Source organism: Carassius carassius, chromosome 30 (genome assembly GCF_963082965.1).
Source record: "Carassius carassius chromosome 30, fCarCar2.1, whole genome shotgun sequence".
NCBI classification, from domain to species: domain Eukaryota; kingdom Metazoa; phylum Chordata; class Actinopteri; order Cypriniformes; family Cyprinidae; genus Carassius; species Carassius carassius.
Window position 1 is genome coordinate 29,524,001 of NC_081784.1, and position 23,281 is coordinate 29,547,281.

The 23,281-nt window shown below is 40.8% G+C and overlaps 1 protein-coding gene across 1 annotated transcript in view; it reads left to right on the forward strand.

Annotated features, from left to right (window-relative positions):
- Positions 1–23,281, forward strand: part of slit1a (slit homolog 1a (Drosophila)) — a 63,667-nt gene that overhangs the window by 19,764 nt on the left and 20,622 nt on the right. The window contains exons 5-14 of the mRNA XM_059518172.1: positions 8,227–8,298; positions 8,380–8,451; positions 8,854–8,925; positions 14,598–14,761; positions 14,941–15,088; positions 19,449–19,520; positions 20,113–20,184; positions 21,327–21,398; positions 21,572–21,715; positions 22,160–22,323. Coding sequence (XP_059374155.1) covers positions 8,227–8,298; positions 8,380–8,451; positions 8,854–8,925; positions 14,598–14,761; positions 14,941–15,088; positions 19,449–19,520; positions 20,113–20,184; positions 21,327–21,398; positions 21,572–21,715; positions 22,160–22,323 — 1,052 coding nt within the window. The remainder of the gene's footprint in view (positions 1–8,226; positions 8,299–8,379; positions 8,452–8,853; positions 8,926–14,597; positions 14,762–14,940; positions 15,089–19,448; positions 19,521–20,112; positions 20,185–21,326; positions 21,399–21,571; positions 21,716–22,159; positions 22,324–23,281) is intronic.

Here is a 23,281-nt window from a genome sequence, read left to right on the forward strand (position 1 = left end):
CAGACACTCAGCTTTGCCCTATAGGAAGCAGAGCTCACACGGGGGGATTGCATTATCATTGACATTTTATGTAATTGTATGGTGCTTTTCAGTTTAGGAGCGCCTGAATGCTGTTTTTTCCCCCCTGCTTTTTCACTAATGGCACCTTCTATTGTGTGAGCTGTACTTCACACACCATCCATCTCTCACTGGATTTGAGCATTTTCCCCATAAAAGAAGCCTAATTCATATTCAGAAGGCAGTACAGCGTGGGCACCAATAACAGTTCAAAAGAGATGAGAAAGTGTGTGTTGATGCATTAACCTATATGCCTTCATATACTCGTGTGAGTATAAGAATGTGTGTGTGAGAAAGTTAATGGGATCGGTCATCAAGAATGACAAACACATTCCCAAAATGTCACCACGTCTACCCTCCAGTTATTCCATATTACTGATCCCATGCTGCTGGGTAACACATCGCCATGTTGCCCTTTCATTCGCCTTTGCAAACATTGAAAGCTAAAGAGGAAAAAGCCAAATCCCTGTGCAAATATTAGCCAAGCGACACAAAGGCATTCCTGAGCTGCTTGTTGTCCTCTTACTCCCTGACTCATCCTTAACCACTCTCAAAAACACCTTCCTTCTGCAGTCGTTCTCATATAGCTTTGATTTTCCTCTGTAGCGTTTTATGTAGCACCTACACTAAATCCTGCACTGCATCTAACTTCTAGTGTTAGCAAAAGCAAACATGAGAAACTATGTCATTTTAGCTTGCTTCTGCAAGTTTTTGAGATTTTTTGATTTATGTTTCACAGGACTCAAACCAGAGCGCTTCACGTTACAAGTGCAATGCTGTACCAGGTGCGCTAATGAGCAAGTTTACTATGTCTGAAAAGCCATATGGACCTAGTTATGTAATGCAAACATTAAAATATATTACTTTAAAATGTATAAGCTCACCCTTAAACATGAGATCCTGCCCCTAAACCCAACCATCAGTGGGGGATAGTCAGATTGTACACAAATGTACGTACAAGTTTTTTTTTTTACAAATTAGCCACCAATAATATGAATTAGCCACCACTTCTTCAAAATGGAAAATAGTAATGCATTTATGATAAATAGTTAACATGCATTAGCTTACAAATTCATGCAGCGTGGTAAAAGTGTTTAGCGGTCATAATAATAATTGGATCTTATGAAAAAACATTTTTTATGAGAAAAGTATTTTACGAGGTGGCAATTGCATATGAATTTGAACAAAAATGTAAAATTTTTATAAAGATTTTAATAATGGAGGGTCACCCCTAAACATTAAGTCCCAGCCTTAAACCTTACCTTCAGTAGGGTGTAAGCAGATTGAACGAATGCATATGAATGAGATTGTCAGCTGGAAACTGCTGTGGATTGTATGAATAGATATGATTTTGGAGTTTTGCGAAAATGTAGAGGCACATTTTACCAATGAGACTAGTTTGTCTAAATACCATTGTAACTTCTGACAGGCAAACAAGGAGATGAGCAAACACTCTAACAAAAGTACACATGCATCCAATGGTCATACTTTGGGAAGGTTGACTCTACCAACACAATTACACAGTGATTTTCAAATAATTCCTCTAAAGAAATGTCCAAGCATGGCTTGGAGCAGTGCTGCCATTGTGCAGCCGATGTGTAACCCTGATCACACCCGCGCCGGTCTTCTTTATTTAGTCTCTCACCCTTGGCCTCGGGTCTAAATGCCGTTCCCATTGCTGTCACTGGCTCAAGATGGATTGGTCAGCCTGGGCCCCCCTGGAGCTGTGTTTGCCTGAGGAAGTCCTGAGGTGGAGAGGTCAGTGTGGTGGCTCGGTGGGGGGCACAGATGATGTCTACGCTTTATTGAGAGCTCTTGCTGCCTATTCACACACCAGCACTGACTTTCCAAAGAGGGAAGGTTGTAAATGCCTAGAAGAAAACAAAGATAACCTGACGCCCATCCCCGATGGCAGGGTGCTCAGTGGGATTGGATTGTATTGATTGTGTTGTGAGCCAAACCCCTGCATTGAAACTGCAATATTTTTTTTATAAAGTAACAGAATGTATCTAGCAGTAAACATTTGCTGAACATTTACTGGTTTGAAAACAGCAGGATTTGTGAATGCAGTCAACATTACTATTTGTGTAAAATTGAGAAAACAAACTGATTTTTTTTTTTTTTACTTCCCATGATTCATGATGAGTAAAATTACATTTAGTTTCATGCTTAAAGTGTGAAACATGAGTATGCTGGTCTTGTTTTCACAGTTTTCATTCCTAACTGCATTTTTACAGACACCAATGTGAACTGGAATTGAATTCAAAGTTGGTTCATTTTCTTGCAAAAATTGCCAACAGGACAGTCCTCTCTGCTATCTGGCATTCTTAGGAGAGAGCTCTATATATATAGGCTCTATTTATTCCCTCTCCGTTTTAAAGTTTCCTATGTTGAAGCCTCTGGGCTGTGAAACGTGGCAGACAATGACCTTTCTTGAAGAAGACAGAGCTTTGGTTTTCTGGAGGGGACTGTGGGAGTTTGGAAGCATGAAAACATTAACGTTGGTGAAAAAAGATGCAAGATATGTGTAAGAGTCTAGAGTGATCATGAGAGACTCTCACACACTGACTTCTGTCTGTTCATGCTCCATTGTTCCTGAACACACACACACACAGTTCCAGCTGGGTACCTTGGTCTCCTAGCAACCTTCACCTCAGTAATTTGACTGGCGGCACCTATGGTGAGGAATCATTGATTCACAAAGCCTCAGGACATTTATATTACACCCGCAGAAACAGACGGAGAGACGAGACCTTTAGATTTCTGTAGGCTGTGAATATTCTGATGAATGTGCTGTGTTTCAGTCTAACATCACGTTATTTGCTTGGCTATATGTCAACACAAGCGCAAGATATTGAGCGTGAGATAATAATGATGGTTTCGAGTCTGAATTTGTGTAAATAGTCATGCTTGGGAAGAAAACATATGGTAGCTCAGTTATTAATATTGGAAAACAGCACACACATCTTACGTTTGTGCTTACGTTTGTATTAATAATCATCTAAATCATTTTCAATGAACTCTTCTGACGTTACACTGTCAACAACAAAACACTGTTCCAGTCTTGCTTCATGTATGAGGTTAGTGTCAATGTGTTTACTGTTTGTTGTTTAATTATTTGTGAATTTAACTAGCAATTTCTGAGTGTTTTTTTGTTAAGTAAAAACTGCTGTGTAGAAACTGCATTGTTAATCTGTAAATCACCTGTGTATCTATTTGTTTCTTAGTTTGCTGGTGCTGCTTTAATTAATACTACCAATATTGGTTTATTACATGTTTATTACATAGTAATCCACCAGTTACTAATTACAAAAAGGCAATATTGCTGTTTCAGGACCAGTTTGGCAGTTTTGGCTGTTGTACATAACTCACTGATGGATCTGAGTGTTTAGAGGGAACCTAAATAGTCTTTTCATTTGTGTATCTGCTGATGCACAACGCCAAAATAAAATTGTGTCCTTTGTCATCCAAAGCACCGCAGGCAAGATAACTGACCAGTGAAGCTTTATGAACTGATGAAGAGACCAATCACTGGCCTCTGACCGCAATAACCCCGACTCATTACCCATGAAGCACTGCAAGCCTGGAAAGAGACGAGCTCGCTGTGTGTGTGTGTGTGTGTGTGTGTGTGTGTGTGTGTGTGTGTGTGTGTGTGTGTGAGTGTTTGCACTGAAGCCTTCTATATTTATTTGTTTAGTCCTCATGCTCTCCTCTCTGCTCCATAAATTGTGTCAGAGAGTGACACACATAATACAGCATCACTCACACACACACACACACACACAAACACACACACACACACACCCGCTGCAGAGAATCACAGGTACAAAGATCAACACACGAGTCTGTCATACTCTGCTTTCATCACTTCCAGTTTCATTTCCGCGGCTGAGTCCATGGGAACAAATATTTTGTTCTGAACATTCTGTGGCATCAGGAGACTGGACGGTGAATTTACCAAACACAATTTTCAAAATATTTACTCAAGTGTTAAAAACTACCTTGCAAAGCAGGAGATAAAAAAGAAGCCATGCTTTGAATATTCATATTTTGCACACTGAAGCGAGCAGGAGAAGAATGCGTGAGAAAATGTGTGAGAAAGCAGATATGAATGAATCCGGTCTAATCCTGCTAAAGTGCCCTTACACGATTGACACTCAATAGAACGGCAGACAAAAGACTAGTGTAGCGTATTCGGGCATGAGACACTTCTGCTGCGATTAATGAGGCCAGTTCCCTCTGTCCTGCACTCTTTCATATTGTTCAGATTGAGGCCGTTTCGTCTGGAATTGCAATTTCCAGAACAGAATTTCCTTAGTTATCTATATCATCATCTGCTGTCATAAAGTGCACTGCAAGCTTTCAGAAAGCATCATGATTATGTGTTTACAGGTGGTTTAGCATCCATTTGTCATGTCAGTTTTAATTATGCAGAAATGTCTAATGCTTTGCATTGTGGGAAATAGCATTTAGAGGTATGGCATTTTTTTAACACTATTGAACATACTTATACAGTAGCTAAATTGGGATGCGTATTTCTGATTTTCTCAAGAGATATATTTTATTGTACTTTTTGCGCTCTGGATATTTCACATTGTTTTCCAACTTCTCTCTCTTATAATTGCCGTTTATTATAATTGACTCAAAATAATCAGTTTCACTTGGGTTATGAAGAATAATACATTTAGCTCTAGGGAAATGAGGATAAAGCTTGAGATGGTGAAAGCCTAGAGAGATGTTTATGTATTCAAACTATGGTAATTACTTCAGATAATTATTCAGGAAGAGTGATCACTTACTGAGCATCTGAACAGCAGGATGAAAGAACCTGACATCCTGGATTAGACTGATCTAAGCCACGTGAAAACGATGAAAGCTGAAGCTTGTTTCAGATCTACTGTAGCATCGTGTGGTCATTCAGGAGGAGCGGCAGGACTTCAGCCATCAAAGGCCCAAAAGTTTGAGTCTTGTCTCCTAACTAAATGTGCAGTTTTACTGGTCTCATTGATTGACTGTATTGTTGTTCAGCTCTGATATCTGTTGGCTTCATGCTTCCAAAAACATTCAGTTTTTCAAATGTGCAAATTCAGTTTCTTGACAAGAGCCATTTAAATGGATCAGTTTTGGCCATTTTTGACTATGACGCCAGATATTTTAGATGTGTTCAGCTGTAGCTGGCACATCAGCTGATTATATATGTACTCCAGACTCATCTGTTTCTGTAGTTCTCCTGAATGGATTTGCTCTTTCACTCTACTGGAGACTCCTAGAATATCCCATTATGAATTCTCATCACCTACAAACATCTGCCAATAGTGTGTGATTGACAGATTGATGGCAGCTTTGTCACAAGGACCTTCCCACTTTTTCTGCCCAAAGCGTCTCCCAGCTGCGTTTGGATCAATACCAAACTCCATAAAACCACACATGCAATGTCTGTTGCCTGTTTTTCATGTATTTCAACATAAATAACAGTTTGGAGATGTTTAGTTTGGCTTGTGTATAGCTGGTGCACAAAAACAGTGCACAACATTTTTTAAATAAAGCAGGAAACTCAAATGTATGTGGAAATGAAATGAAATTTCCAAAATTAGTATTAAACTTGAGGCAATGCAGTGTTAGTGTAGACTGGTGAAAGTTCCTTGAAAGTCAGTGTTTGAGTCTATATATATTTGTGTGTGTGTGTGTGTGTGTGTGTGTGTGTGTGTGTGCATTGGTTTGGGAGGTTGAGGACACAAATTTGTATAATCACAAGTATGACAAGTATTACAATATGAAGCGGGTTTAATAAGGACACTTCCTATGTCCCTGTAAATCAAAAACCTAAAAAAATATACTAAATGTTTTTTGTTTTTTTTTTGTCATTGTTGTTGTTGTTTTTTGAAAATCTAAAAATGCACAAAGTTTCCTGTGAGGGTTAGGGTTAGGTGTAGGGTTGGTGTAGGGCCATAGAATATACAGTTTGTACAGTATATACGCATTAGACCTATGCGTGTGTGTGTGTGTGTGCTGTCGTGCACACCTCTGAGAGCTGTGATGTATTTCCTGCTGAAGCGGCACGTGTCCTGTGGGATTGTGTGCAGTCTGGTGCCGTTCGGTATTGGGCAAGTGATATCTTTTCCGTCATTCGTTTCCTTCACTCCTCTGGCCCAGTGTACGTCAAACTGACTCAACTGCCAAACATCACATATCACAATTTGCACAATATCCGTTTTCTGCTTTGTTTATTTAAGAAGCTCTCGGTTTTAGATACGTGTGCATTTCTTACATTTCCAAATAGCGAATGGTACTCTTAGAAGGCCAAACCTTGCACATGAGCACAATGGGCAAAAATGGTGATGAAGAAAGCTCAGCAAGGCTTTCATTGTTGGTCTGGATCTTCAGGGAATGAAAGCTATTTGCGTTGTCTCTGTGGTTACTGGACTTTCTTGGGAGGCTTCCAGACGATTCCCAGCACGGTTTGCACTCCCTCAGGAAGACTTCATAACTCAAAGTCAACGATAATGGTATCCTGGTTCTGTGTTATGTGAAGCCTGCGCCCTTACTAACAGCCTGTGCTATTAGTCGAAATGAACAAGGAGAACTCAGGGTTTAACAAGTCACCAAAAAATTATAATTTGTGTACTTAAAAAAACAAAACAAATTCTTTATACATTTATGGTGTTTTCAGTCAAAAATGACTAGCATTTTAAAAAGTAGAAATATAGTATAAAACATGGACTCAATCTTTTTATCGATTTGTTTTCTTTCAGTTAAATATACAGTTTGTATAACAATAAGACCTTATAGTCATCCACATGTTTTTCCTCTTAGAAAAATACCAAATAAGAAAAAACCGAAAACTCAGTAAAAATGTTCATTCTAATGACCTTTCTGCCAACCATGGTTGTGGATTATAAAACTATAAATGAGTGCTTTGAAGGAGCAGAAGGGGATTGGCATGTGTTATTTTTTCTTTTTAGCCACACAAACTGTCCTCTGTTGAAATGTCTATAGTCTGCGTGGCCCTGTTTGTCACGGGACGGCCCTCTAGCAAACACTCATTAGTTCTGCCCGCTCACAGACACTAACCCTTCACCTACAGCCAGCAGACATCAGCACTTCAGTCGTATCAGTGAATGAACTGAGACATTATTATATAGAGCCTAATTACAATCGTGACGCTGTGATGAAAGTGAGTGCCTCTCATTAGTGTTTGGAGATACGCAATTAGCCTCTTAAACACGAGCGTGTAATCCACTCAGATTACCCAGAGAGCTTTGTGCTCAGCACACGATCACTTTAAAGCATGACAGCAGGATTTAGGATGCTGCCTTTCAGCTGCTTTCTGCTGTTTTGCGTGGCCTGCGATGCCATGTCTGTCTCTATTGATTTTCAGAAGCGTCCTCAGTCTGTTAATACTGCTGCTGATCCTTTGTTTTGTCGTCAGAATCATGTTTGTTAACAAATAACTGATTTTCAGATTCTCAGTGCATGATGCATAAGCCTTGTGCAATGCGCAGCAATAATAATGTTCACTTTGCACATTTTTTTCAGAACCACATAACAAAATTACTGAAATTCTAACAAAAACTTTAAAAGATCATTTATAAAATATCAAAATATGAATGAAAGCTATATCAATTATAAAAAAAATAATCAATGTGGCAGAGAAAGCTAAGCATTTGGCAAAATGATTAGTAAATAACCACAATATTTCAGTTTCTCACACAGAGCTGATGTAGGGTGTCTAGTGTATGTATGAATAGTGAACAAGTCACATGGACATCTTATATGATGCTTCGATGGTGATTTGTGTTCCTTGTTAAACCTGAAAACTGCTTTCCTCTGAGAGTCTTTGCTTTTTAAAACATTGAGTTTATCCTCCTCTTCTTCTGACAGCAAACATTTCGTCACCTTGAGTTGTTCACTTATTCTTATTCTGTGACAACTTTTTACTGATGTATGATGTATGAAAGAGACCTGTGCCCCATGGTTTCTGAATAATCTCTGTATTCCAATGATGCATTCATTTTAAGCCACTCATGAACATTTTGAGACATGAATTCAGAAACAGATCATTCAAGTGCATCTTATTTTGATGTAAAGTACCTGTAATGTCATTTATAAAATAATATTATGTATGTGCATTATGTAATGTATTTAATCCCAGATTTTCTCTTTTTCCAGAGACTTGAGTGAGAATTTCATCCAGGCGATTCCCCGAAAGGCCTTCAGAGGAGCGACTGACATCAAGAACCTGTGAGAGCCCACGACACACCTGCACAGAGAGCAGACTAAACCCAGCGTCTGTTTAACCGACTCTCCCTCTGTGTTTTACAGGCAGTTAGACAAGAATCACATCAGCTGCATCGAGGACGGAGCTTTCCGCGCCTTACGTGGACTTGAAGTTTTGTGAGTAGAAAAACACGTCCATCCTATTGACTCCATCTTAACAGCCAAAGAACAAATATGAACCGAAATTTCATATGTGGCATGAACAAGAGCAAGACATCTGCTTCTAGCACTGTTTGCATCAACACTAAAACATGCATCTTTAATTGAGCGTAAGCATGTAAAACAGTAGCGTTTTATTCCAGTGGTAGAAATGGACAAATGTTTTTGATTTCATCAGGATCATAGACTATTGAATTCATGACATTAGTTGAATTACAGATTTTAAATTCCAATAAATTTAACACATTCACCTAAAGTACAAAAATGCTGAATGCTATGTACAAGTAGTTCTGAATTCTTAAGAGATCAGGCTGGATTATTTCACGTTGAACTGATTCATATCTTTTGGATGTTTCGCAGAACCCTGAACAACAACAACATCAGCAGCATCCCAGTGTCCAGCTTCAACCACATGCCCAAGCTCAGGACCTTGTGAGTAACACACAAACGCAATCTTGCAAGCGTGTAGCTAAAATATTAGAGTAGGTCATGGGTTTGATTCCCAGGAAATGCAAGTTACTTTATAAAATATTGTGAATGAGACTAATTATTATTCTTATCAACTGTTATAGTCAAAAATTCTCTACACATACCAATTTGTTTCAGATGGTGTGATACACCGGTCAGAATATGCATCTTATTGACAAATTAGAGTACAATAAGTTTCCACCACTGAATAATAGTAATAAAAAGGTAATTGCATCTTTTAATTCATAATTCTGACTGTTTATTTTCGCAATTGTGAGTTTATATCACGCAGTTCTAAGAAAACAAGTCAGAATTGCAAGATGTAAAGTTTCAATTGCAAGAAAAAAAGGTCAGAATTATGAGATTCTTGCAAAAGTCGCAATTACCTTGTTTTATTTTTTATTCAGTGGTGGAAACAGGCTTCTATATAAAATATGTGTATGTGCTTGCATGATCTTTTCTATGGGAACTCCAGATTTTGTCCATCTTATCTGACAGCTCAACACAGACAAACAACACACGCACACCCGCGCACACACACACACACACACACACACACACACACAAGCGCATACACACACACACACACACACACGTGAACACACACGCGCACACACACACAAACACGCACGTGCACACACACACACACAAACACGCACATGCGCACACACACAAACAAACACGCACACACACACACACACACAAACACAAACACGCACGTGCACACACACACACACACACACAAACACGCACGTGCACACACACACACACACACACACACACGCACACACACACACAAACACGCACGTGCACACACACACACACACACACACACACACACACGCACACACACACACAAACACGCACGTGCACACACACACACACACACACACACACAAACACACACGAGTGAACACACACGCCCACACACACACAAACACGCACGTGCACACACACACACACACACACACACACACAAACATGCACGTGCGCACACACACACAAACAAACACGCACACACACACGCACACACACACACACACACACACACACACACAAACACGCGCGTGCACACACACACACACACACACACACACGCACACACACACACAAACACGCACGTGCACACACACACACACACACACACACAAACACACACGAGTGAACACACACGCCCACACACACACAAACACGCACGTGCACACACACACACACACACACACACACAAACATGCACGTGCGCACACACACACACACAAACAAACACGCACACACACACACACACACACACACACACACACAAACACGCGCGTGCACACACACACACACACACACACGCGGTGTCATTCCATGCAGTCGTGGCGGGACGGTGGAGGCCACACGGCTCTGCCAGAAGCCACAGTCAGTAATTCACACACACACATACAGAAATAAACACCCACACACTGGTTTTATGATATGTATATTCTGCTACATTTCTCTGGAATTTGTGAACCGTTTTACCACGTTTTACCACATGAGTATCTTTTTTCATTTTGGTCTGGTTTATTTATTTATTTATTTTGTTATTCGCTCACAGATTTATGCTATGAAATGGTCAGGTTTCTGCGACCCCGTGATTGCAGTCAGTTTCTGTGGAATATTTTGAAACAGTATGTGGCTGTAAAACAGGATAGTTTTTTCGGGTAGATGATGCATACCCTATCAGCATGTCCTCTTTACCTAAGAGAAGAAAAGACCCCGCTGATCAGATACTGGGAACAGGGGAAAGATAATTGGCTATTGGCATTAGTAGTAAAGCTCAGTGACAGGCTTAGCACAGCAGGGATTTCCATGTGAGTTCAGACTGGATTATACTGGCAAGAGCACCTGAAACACAACATGATCTGCTGCTGGTCTTTAAGAGGAGCTCTGAGCAAACACCATTGTGAGCTTGGTTAAAGGAAGAAATGCTGAAAATGCCCTCACTTTCATCCAAGATGTAGATGATTTTATTTCTTCATCAGATTTGGATAAATCCACAGAGTATCCTCTGCAGTGAATGGGTGCCGTCAGAATGAGAGTCCAAACAGCTGATAAAAACATCTCAATAATCCACAAGTAAACCACACCTCTCCAGTTAATAATTTTGAGAAAACAAAAGCTGTGTTTGTAAAATAATAATAATAATAGTAATAATAAAATCCATTTAGTTCTATTTTGGTTTGTAAGCGGTGCCTGATCTGTGCAGATTTCTCTCTTGATTCAGACTTGATTCAGAAGCTTTTTTATGGGATCGTATTTTAGTAAAAAAAAAAATTCAGCTTTTGTCTTTTCAGTGTATTAAATGCTGGACTGGAGTGCTGTGGATTATTGTGATGTTTTTATCAGCTGTTTAGACTCATTCTGACGGCACCCATTCACTGCAGAGCATCTATTGATGAGACACTGATGCAGTGCTACATTTCTCCAAACCTGATGAAGAAACAAACTCATCCACATATTGGATGGCCTGAGGGCAAGGTCTTTAACCTTGTGTAAAAAAAGCTTCATCTTACAGTTTCTTTCGATTGCTAAATGACAGCGAGCACAACTGGAGTCACATGTACAAAACTCTAACTTCAGTCTGCACAGCAGCAGTACATGTGGACCAAACTCTAGTTCATTTTTCATTGCTTGAACACAGTTTTCAAAACTCTCCACACTTATCCCATGACTTTAACCACAACCTGCACAACACTGTGGATTTACAGCACTTTGTTCAAATGCTAACACACTGCTGTCAAAACTGTGAAGCACACATTCAAAACAGAATAGATTTCAGTCTTGTGCCTTTCAAACACTGCTGATTGCGATTTCAGGATTAGCCCTGAAAATCATTTGTTTGAATTACAGTATGTACTTTTAGTTTCTACCTTTTTTTCTCATTACTATAATTATCTAAATTACTCCAGACTATTGAAGCAAACTGCTAATTTTCATTTACCTTAAAGAATTGTTATGTTCTAAAAATGTAAATAAATCATGTGAAAGAATGTCACTTTTGTTTGAAGAAAATATGACTTTGTATGAAGTCACTGAAATTGTTCAAACTGTACAGATGAAAAGTGAGTATTTTCTGTACTGGTGTTTGCTGCTAGTGTTTCTCCTCTCGGTGTGTTCTGAGTGACGGTGTGTGTTATCTCAGCGAGGGTTGTGTGTGGTGTTTCTCCTCTCGGTGTGTTCTGAGTGACGGTGTGTGTTATCTCAGCGAGGGTTGTGTGTAGTGTTTCTCCTCTCGGTGTGTTCTGAGTGACGGTGTGTGTTATCTCAGCGAGGGTTGTGTGTGGTGTTTCTCCTCTCGGTGTGTTCTGAGTGACGGTGTGTGTTATCTCAGCGAGGGTTGTGTGTAGTGTTTCTCCTCTCGGTGTGTTCCGAGTGACGGTGTGTGTTCTCTCAGCGAGGGTTGTGTGTAGTGTTTCTCCTCTCGGTGTGTTCTGAGTGACGGTGTGTGTTATCTCAGTGAGGGTTGTGTGTGTAGTGTTTCTCCTCTCGGTGTGTTCCGAGTGACGGTGTGTGTTATCTCAGCGAGGGTTGTGTGTAGTGTTTCTCCTCTCGGTGTGTTCTGGGTGATGGTGTGTGTTATCTCAGCGAGGGTTGTGTGTAGTGTTTCTCCTCTCGGTGTGTTCTGAGTGACGGTGTGTGTTATCTCAGTGAGGGTTGTGTGTGGTGTTTCTCCTCTCGGGGTGTTCCGAGTGACGGTGTGTGTTATCTCAGCGAGGGTTGTGTGTAGTGTTTCTCCTCTCGGTGTGTTCTGGGTGATGGTGTGTGTTATCTCAGCGAGGGTTGTGTGTAGTGTTTCTCCTCTCGGTGTGTTCCGAGTGACGGTGTGTGTTCTCTCAGCGAGGGTTGTGTGTAGTGTTTCTCCTCTCGGTGTGTTCTGGGTGATGGTGTGTGTTATCTCAGCGAGGGTTGTGTGTAGTGTTTCTCCTCTCGGTGTGTTCTGAGTGACGGTGTGTGTTATCTCAGTGAGGGTTGTGTGTAGTGTTTCTCCTCTCGGTGTGTTCTGGGTGATGGTGTGTGTTATCTCAGCGAGGGTTGTGTGTAGTGTTTCTCCTCTCGGTGTGTTCCGAGTGACGGTGTGTGTTATCTCAGCGAGGGTTGTGTGTAGTGTTTCTCCTCTCGGTGTGTTCTGAGTGACGGTGTGTGTTATCTCAGCGAGGGTTGTGTGTAGTGTTTCTCCTCTCGGTGTGTTCTGAGTGACAGTGTGTGTTATCTCAGCGAGGGTTGTGTGTGGTGTTTCTACTCTCGATGTGTTCTGAGTGATGGTGTGTGTTATCTCAGCGAGGGTTGCGTGTGGTGTTTCTCCTCTCGGTGTGTTCCGAGTGACGGTGTGTGTTATCTCAGCGAGGGTTGTGTGTAGTGTTTCTCCTCTCGGTGTGTTCCGAGTGACGGTGTGTGTTATCTCAGCGAGGGTTGTGTGTAGTGTTTCTCCTCTCGGTGTGTTCCGAGTGACGGTGTGTGTTATCTCAGTGAGGGTTGTGTGTGGTGTTTCTCCTCTCGGTGTGTTCTGAGTGACGGTGTGTGTTATCTCAGCGAGGGTTGTGTGTAGTGTTTCTCCTCTCGGTGTGTTCTGAGTGACAGTGTGTGTTATCTCAGCGAGGGTTGTGTGTGGTGTTTCTACTCTCGATGTGTTCTGAGTGATGGTGTGTGTTATCTCAGCGAGGGTTGCGTGTGGTGTTTCTCCTCTCGGTGTGTTTCGAGTGACGGTGTGTGTTATCTCACTGAGGGTTGCGTGTGGTGTTTTTCCTCTCGGTGTGTTCTGAGTGACGGTGTGTGTTCTCTCAGCGAGGGTCGTGTGTGGTGTTTTTCCTCTCGGTGTGTTCCGAGTGACGGTGTGTGTTATCTCAGTGAGGGTTGTGTGTGGTGTTTCTACTCTCGATGTGTTCCGAGTGACGGTGTGTGTTATCTCAGCGAGGGTCGTGTGTGGTGTTTTTCCTCTCGGTGTGTTCCGAGTGACGGTGTGTGTTATCTCAGCGAGGGTTGTGTGTGGTGTTTTTCCTCTCGGTGTGTTCCGAGTGACGGTGTGTGTTATCTCAGTGAGGGTTGTGTGTGGTGTTTCTACTCTCGATGTGTTCCGAGTGACGGTGTGTGTTCTCTCAGCGAGGGTTGTGTGTAGTGTTTCTCCTCTCGGTGTGTGTCTGAGTGACGGTGTGTGTTATCTCAGTGAGGGTTGTGTGTAGTGTTTCTCCTCTCGGTGTGTTCTGGGTGATGGTGTGTGTTATCTCAGCGAGGGTTGTGTGTAGTGTTTCTCCTCTCGGTGTGTTCTGAGTGACGGTGTGTGTTATCTCAGTGAGGGTTGTGTGTGGTGTTTCTCCTCTCGGTGTGTTCCGAGTGACGGTGTGTGTTATCTCAGTGAGGGTTGTGTGTAGTGTTTCTCCTCTCGGTGTGTTCTGGGTGATGGTGTGTGTTATCTCAGCGAGGGTTGTGTGTAGTGTTTCTCCTCTCGGTGTGTTCCGAGTGACGGTGTGTGTTATCTCAGCGAGGGTTGTGTGTAGTGTTTCTCCTGTGTGTGTAGTGACGGTGTGTGTTTTGCTCATGTAGCTCCAGTTGTGGTCACTGTCGTTTAGCAATTGAAAAAAACTGTAACCTTCATACTGCTGTTTTTCCACCTTCAGCCGTTTACATTCCAACAACCTGAACTGCGATTGTAATCTGGCCTGGTTGTCCCAGTGGCTGCGCGAGCGGCCCACCATCGGTCTGTTCACCCAGTGCAGCACTCCAGCTCCACTTCGAGGACTTAATGTAGCCGAAGTCCAGAAACATGAATTCAGCTGTTCAGGTAACACAAGCCCTCAAACCAAATACAGTGAGCAATCTGCATTCCAGTCTCTTCAGCCAACATTAGCATCTACTGCTTTCCACTGATCTGAATCAAAGAACATTAACTAGTTTTCACATGCACACTTAAGTTTTATTATTCACAACCTCTTCTTACTCTTTCCTAATGTCCCTCTGCAGGTCAGTCTGAAGACGCTGCTGTTCAGTCGTGTAGTTTCACCACCGGCTCGTGTCCAGGCGTCTGTACCTGCAATAATAATATTGTGGACTGCAGAGGGAAAGGACTGATGGCGATACCGGCAAACCTGCCCGACAGCATGGCAGAGATGTAAGTTCCTGTAGTTCAAACAGTAGAAAATGGCGCAAAGGATATGGGGTCAGCTCCCAGCAAACTCAAGACCTGATAAAATGTATACCTTGAATGCAATGTAAGTTGCTTTGGATAAACAAAAATTACACAAACTATACTAAAAACCCATAAAGGCCAACATAATATGAATAATTTCTGAAATTTCTAATTTTAGTTTTTTTAATGTTTAAAAAAAAAAATCTAGGTTTAACAAACGTTTGGGGAACATTCCATTCTATTATTTTGCAAACATTATGGGAGTATTTCTTTTGAATGTTCTCTGAAAATAGTAACATTAAAAAAAACAAAACATTCCTGTAATCGAAATGTTAGAGCATGCTGCACAGCTACACCAAGGTTGTGGGTTCAACTCCCAGAGAAGGCATGAACTGAACAAATGTATATCTTGAAATCAATGTAAGTCAGTTTGGAATGCAAAAGTTTGAGCTTCTAAGGGTCCTGTACTTAAATACATAGGCCAGTATAATGTGAATAACGGGCATGCACACACACACACACGCACACACACACACACACACACATGATTATGGCACACTGCTTCCAGACGTGAGAGAAAGAACTATAGCCACTTGCGATCTGTTGATTACAGTGGCAAGATCTACGACAGATGTATTTGGACACGCTTGCAGAGACTGAAAAGCACAGTCTGCAGAGTGAAGACCACAGGAATGTGCTGTGTGGAATCACTGCAATCCAAAGAATGTAAATTGTGTTTCTATTTCCTAGCGGGTGCCCTGCTTTTGAAGAGGAGGGAAATTCTGCAAGTGTTTAAGTCAAACCGTTATTGCCTGTGGCTCTGAAGGCACTAAATGACCCTGACAAATGACTTTCCTGTTTTAAATGAGGCTCTTTAGACTGAAAACAACTGCTTTCTTCAACGGCGCTGTGATCTGAACCTGCAGGGTGTGCTATTAAAGCAGACCCTGAAAAACACCAGCAGCCCCGACAGACACTAATGGCATCCACACCTGACAAAAAGACACACTGCATCTGCCTTTATCAGTGCAGCTGATGGTCACTCTGTTCTCGAAGCTCCTGCTACAAGAGAGAGATTGTTTGCCATCAATATTTTAAATTACCGGTCATTCTAGCCAGACCACAGAAATCATACACACATGGGAATTCAGACTATTTTTTGGAATAAAATAACTCTATGTAGAATTATCATGTTTGTTAGGGTGGCCCTTATTTAAAAAAAACAAATTCTGCTCTCACCCATCCCATTAGTAAACTGTCAATTAAGATAAAAACGAAAACACCGAACAGTGTTGATAGACCCACATGTAGCACAGATGCTCTTCAGCCGTCCTGAGTTCGAGTCCTGGCTTGCGGACCTTTCCCGATCCCGTCCCCCTCTCCCACTTTGCTTCCTGTCCCCTTTCTGTCCTATAGAAACAAAGGCATAAAACACCTAAAATAAAATCTGAAAAAATAATAATAAAATTACAGCCCTGCTGATGAGAACTGATCTTTGAAAAACTGCGATCTGATCTGATCTAGATCGTGATGACAATCCAAGTTCTTGCAGACGTAAAAGGCAGAATGTTAAAGAGTGAAATTACTGTACTGGTGAAGAAAGTGAACTTGATATAAAACTGAGATCTGATCTTGATATTTATGATGATCCGACAAGTTCTTCAAACACAGAATTCTTGCGTGGACCTGGAAACAGATTTTGCTGCTCTCTGACAATCTGCATAATGAGCTGTGTTTGCTCTTCAGTCTTTGAGAGGAGTCCGCTGTCCTCTTGGATAAGAGCAACACCTCTTTCTTGCAATTGCATAGTTTACCCAGGTACCAGGATCTTCATTTAGGCCACGATCATAATGAAGAAGTTGCGAGTGTTATGCCATTTTGTTGCCAAGTATGGTGTCAAATACTCTGAATCTGTTTTCTGTATTTCCATCCAAGTGCTCACACACATCAGTGAGTAGTGAAACAGTGTCTTGCTCAAGGACCTCGGTCGTGATCACTGAAGGTGGAAGAGAGCGCTGTACATTCACTCCCCCAACTACAATTCCTGCCAGTACTGAGACTCGAACCCTTTAGGCCACAACTGCCCCTACTTCCAGTGGAGAAGCAAAGGTTCGAGAGTCATCTGATATCAGAAACAGTCAAAAGTTTAGTTTTTATGAACAAAACCTTTGCTTATATCACCAATCAAATTTTGAAGTACCTGTTGATAAAAAGATACATACTTTTGGCATACCCTAAATGAGAAATTATCTGAATGGTATTGCGCATGCATTACATACTTCTAGTGGAGAAACAAATGAAGTGATGAGAAGTTAACATTTCCAATAACAAAAAATCACCCCCCAAGAACGGCCACCCTAATGTTTATGCACCCTATTATGCCCCTTTTTACAAAATGAAAAATAAGTGTCTCATGTCCCCAGAGAGTGTATATGAAGATTTTCTCAAAGTACCCCACAGATATTTTTTATAGCTTGTTAAAATTGCCACTTTTAGGGTATGAGCCAAACCACACTAATTTTGTGTTTGTCCCTTTAAATGCAAACCCCTTCTTTCTATTCAGAAGAGGGTGGAGCTTCCTAATCTCATGCTCTGGCACGCCAGTGCTGGCAAATAAACATCCCACTATTAGTTCAGGCTTGTTTTTTTACAGAAAATGTACTCGGTTTGAAAGTCTGATTGTACTGTGCATAATAAATCATGCATTTATGAATTACACAGTCTGGGAATGCAGCGTGAATAAAATAAACAAAATAGCCGGTCTCATGGTGCCTTCGCATGCAATCACAAACTTTATAAGTCCCATTTGTGATTATGAGCTTAACAAATTCAAGCATTTTTATCAATTCATGTGCAATTTTTAATTACCACGTTCTTATTTACAATCATTCTGGTAGCACGTGAAAGCAGCATCAGTGAAAACAGGCAGAGCCAATGGTAGCTTTAGCTTTAGTTAATTGATCCCTCTTTCAGAAGCAAATTTTGCACAACGTCAGCACTGAACTGAATGATTGGCACAAACATACAGGACTTTAGTGGGGTTTTTTGTGATGCCTGTTTGATGTAGACATTGCATCTCTGGCAAGAAAACAATAATGGCAGACTGCTGCTGCAGAGATCTTCACAAATGGGCGGGACTTTTTTCTCCCTATGATGGCGTGTACGTAGGGAGAAATCTGGAACCGCTCGTTTGGAGAAACTATTTATAAATTACTGGGATTATTTTTAACATTATAGGCTGGTTGTTTTCACTTACTATGACCACATAACTTTGTTCAAAACCTTATAAGGGGTTTTGGCATTAATCCATTTGTGATTGTACTTGTCAGTCACCTTGCAAATGGACAGTGTATGTTAAAGCTGGAAGTCACTACACAACTTGAAAAGATTTCAAACACTAGACATCACACACTACCAGACTTTCACAACAAACTCATGCTCTAAATCAGCCCTACATATAAAACATGCATGATCTGTGGACAAAATCATAGTCTGAAGATAATAAATACAAGTATGTATCCATTATACACTACACTTTTTTTGTGTGTGTGAAATCCGTTAACTTAGACTCCCTATATCTTCCATATCTGCAACTAGCATCAACTTGTCCAGGATGAAAGTCATGTTCACAAGTTTAGTGTATCCCAGTCATAATTAATGATACACCAAGGGCCAGATTTACTAAACAAGGCAAATTATTGCGGGATAAATTCCAAAAAAACGCTAATGGGAGTGAAAATTTCTGCAGGTGATTTACTGACAAATATGCAAATTAAAGAACACAGACACAGGCAGATCATTACCGTAATGAACAACGCAAATTAGCGTCTGCATTAGGACATGTTTTTTCGGAGCGTTAAATAATGGTGCAATTACCAGAAAATTGTTGAGCGTAAACGTTCATTTAAATACTCTCCTCCAGAAATTTTGCTTCTGAAAGGGAAACTCTTACAGATGCGTATTCAATAAGGTCAGGCGCAAAAATAACTGTCCACTTCTTTTCAGCACTAATTCTTCACTGCACACCTTTAGTCAATCCTGACAGAACTAGTTTAACACCAAAAGACGGTTTGCGCTGGTGCAAGCTGTTAATAATTCTGGCCCTAAGTATACAGTGATCATTTCTTCTTCTTCTTTGAAAAAAGTGTCTAAACCTGCGAACTGAAGTTTAATGAATTTAAAATAAAGCAAGCTTCATACATGAATGCATTCTGCTTTACTGACGGATCATTCCAGAATTGAGGGCAGAGACTATACACTCAGACACAAACACGACTCAGATACAACACAGAGAGCAAAAAAATACATTAAAAAAGATTCTTCTGTGTTTCTCTTTTCACAGACGACTGGAACAGAACAGCATCAAATCCATCCCTCCTGGAGCGTTTTCTCCTTATAAGAAACTGCGCAGAATGTACGTTTGCAGCAGCTAAGATAACACAACACTCCTCTCGTGTGTGCAACATACTTTTATGGTCACTGTAAAGTAACAATCAGTTCAAATTCACAGTAGTTGAAGTGGTCTATTTATCGATTAGACTTTATTGAGAATCTAGTTTAAACAGTCATAGAAAACACCTGCTCTAAATGGACTCACATCTGGAGCCATGGTTGATGTGGTAGACCACCTTAAACCAGCAAAAACCAGCCTGACCCATTTAAACAGTGTTGTATTCACTCTCTTTAAAGTTGACATGTAGCACAGCTTGTAAAAACCCAACTCTCCACCACTTTATAAATTCACATCGGATCTCATCGGGGAGTGTGTTCTCTCTCTCTGTTTGCAGCGCTGTACTGGCGTGTGGTTTGATGGCTAGACCGCAGGCTTATTAAAGTCTTCTCCAGGGCCTATAATGCCTGCCGTTTACTAATAGTCCTCACCACAGCAGGGCTGGAGGTTCAGAGCTACACATCTACATACCTACAGCCACACGATCCAAAAACAGATCATCTACTGATGCTGAACCAGAAGCGTCTCTTCATTCTCCTTCTGTCTGTCTTTACAGAGATCTCAGCAACAACCAGATTTCTGAGCTCGCTCCTGATGCCTTCCAGGGCCTGCGCTCCCTGAACTCACTGTGAGTGTGTGTGTGTGTGTGTGTGCTGTAAGTACTGTAGAGGACACTTGGTGCGTTTAGTGCATCAGAAGCAGTTAGCAGCGTGCTGACATTGCTAGGTAACCTTTCTTGGTGTAAACTCATTCATATTCATGGGCATCCTAACTTTCTGTACAGCACCATGGTGAGGTATGACAATTCCATCCGTTTGACTTTCTGTAAGTCGGCAGATTTATCCACCGATCTGGCTACATTTTTTCTTGAAGTCGGCATGTAATGAAAATTCACTCTATCTATTTTGCAAACAGTTGTATTTTAAACAATTTATCCATGTTTCATTATTTCGACATCACAATATGGAAGAAAAAATCTGTTGCTACTTTTGTTTCATCGTGACTTTATAGAAATTCTTTTACCAAAAGAGAAAAAAATGTGCTGAAAATGTGTTCAACTTCAGGCCATCCAAGATGTAGATGATTTTATTTCTTCATCAGATTTGGAGAAATCCACCAGTGGTTGCTCTGCAGTGAATGGGTGCCGTCAGAATGAGAGTCCAAACAGCTGATAAAAACACCAGGTCACAAGGCCAAAGGAACAAATCCATCATTAGCACGATTTTAACTTCCAGGCTAAAATATGAGTCCATAATAAGGCTTCCTCCAGTGAAAAAGTGATGTGGTCTGAATCAGGAGAGAAATCTGCACAGATCAAGCACCGTTTACAAGCCAAAACAGCTCTGAACAGATACGTGAGCAGATTTTAATGTGAGAGACAACAGGAGATGAACTTTTGCACTGGAGGAAACATTATGGATTATGAACTCATGTTTTAGCTGGAAGCAATTCGGTTTTTACACATAACGCAGCTTTTCATTTTTGATGGACTGGGATTTTGTGGATTTTTTTGACACATTTTCGTTAATGGAAAAAAGTCCCTTTATTTCTTGTTTGAAATCATTTCAGCTGCTAGAAGTCAGTCTATGCCAGAAATATATTTATAATGTGAGCCAAGGGAACTGCATATTTTAATGCAGCAGGGCTAAGGGCTTGTGCCAGCACTGTGACACTGAGATCTACAGCTCTGTTTATTCCTCCAAACGCCCATGTGAGGATGAGCTGGACGTGTGTATGTGGTCTTCTGCTGACGGTCTCTCTGATGTTCAGGGTTCTGTACGGTAACAAGATCACTGATCTGCCCAAAGGAGTGTTTGACGGACTCTACGCCCTCCAGCTGCTGTGAGTGTGAGAGGCTCTTCCAGAGCCAGATTTCAGTTTGCGTAAGAGTATAAAGCCATAAAATCAATCTGGACAGAACAGTTTAGATCAATTGGTGTCATTTTCTCTCTGTTGGAGAATCCATTTATGTCTCAGTTTCATCTGCATATCTCTCTACCTCATTTTGTTTCCAGCCTTTTGAATGCAAACAAGATCCACTGTCTTCGCGCCAACACCTTTCAGGACCTGCAGAATCTCTCGCTGCTTTCTTTATATGACAACAAAATCCAAACGCTGGCCAAGGGCACGTTCACCTCGCTGCGCGCCATCCAGACCCTGTGAGCGCACTCAGACCAGACGCTTTTACTGTTTTTAAACAAGATCCTTTGATAGTCAAAAGAGAACCCGCTTGCTTGCATGCCTAAAGTTAATGAGTCTTCATTTGTGTCGCATAGATTTAATCCTAGTCATTGTATTATTATAAAAGCATGCAATAAGTAATGAACCTGTATATATTCCACTGAAATTAATGAATATGTTCCACTGATCTTGCATGTGGCAAATAAAAGTAACTGTAGATAATACAATTATGGATTCAACATCATGTTTAACATGTTTTTTTCACCAACAGACAGCATGCTGAAATTGTAAATGTTAGCAGTTCATCCAGTCATTACTGAAGTGATGTTATATTTGAAGAATTGTACTAATCCTGCTGTGAAAGCAGCTAGATGAGGTGAATGCACAGGAGCGTTAAGGTGAATGTGTTTGTGTCACTGCAGTCATTTGGCTCAGAATCCCTTCATCTGTGACTGTAATCTGAAGTGGTTGGCCGATTACCTGCGCTCCAACCCCATTGAGACCAGTGGTGCCCGCTGCACGAGCCCCCGCCGGCTCGCCAACAAACGCATCGGCCAGATCAAGAGCAAGAAGTTCCGCTGCTCCGGTAAAACACTGGCGATCAGCCTACAACACAGTCCTCAAGACCACAAACATCACTGTGCAAACCTCAACTTTAAACACTAGTCAAAACTAAAGGATGTTTAATCACAAAACTATCAAACACACAGTTACACTGACTCTCCATCGCACACTGTGTGATTCATCAAAAACAATATGAGAGTTTGACCTCTTATTGTACTGAATGAGTAGTTTTCCACACATAAATTACAGTCAGTCTGCAGGCAAAACGAATACTATCATATTATAGCATCTGCTTAATATACACTAGCAGTCAAAAGTTCAGAATAATTAATATTTTTGAAAGAAGTATTTTCTGCTCACTAAGGCTTCAATTCACAAAAAAATACAGTAAAATGTGAAATATTACCATTTAAAACAGTTCTCTGTGTGAATCTGTGTTAAAGTGTAATGTATTTCTGTGATGCTCAGCTGTATTTTCAGCATCATTCCTCCAGTCTTCAGTGTCACATGATCTTCAGAAATCATGAAAATATGATGATTTACTGCTCAAGAAACATTTCTGATTATTATCAATGTTGAAAACAGTCGTGCTGCCAAATAGTTTTTTTTTGGAAACTGATACATTTTATTTTTCGGGATTCTTTGATTAATAGAAAGTTCAAAGAACAACATTTATCAACATCTTTATAACATTACAAATATCCTTTTGAGCAATTTCATACAGAGAATGTTTCTTGAGCAGCAAATTAAATTGTAATAATATTTTACAATATCACTGTTTTTACTGTATTTTTGATCAAATGAAAGCAGCTTCGGTGAACTTTTGAAGAGACTTCCTTCAAAAACATTTAAAAATGACAAACTTCTGAACAGCAGTGTACAGTATACTGTGTGTTTTGGGCTCACATGTGTTGTTTTAGAAATGGCAGATTGTGATCAGGTGCCATTTATCAAAAATAGTTTCCAGCTCTGTTTAATCA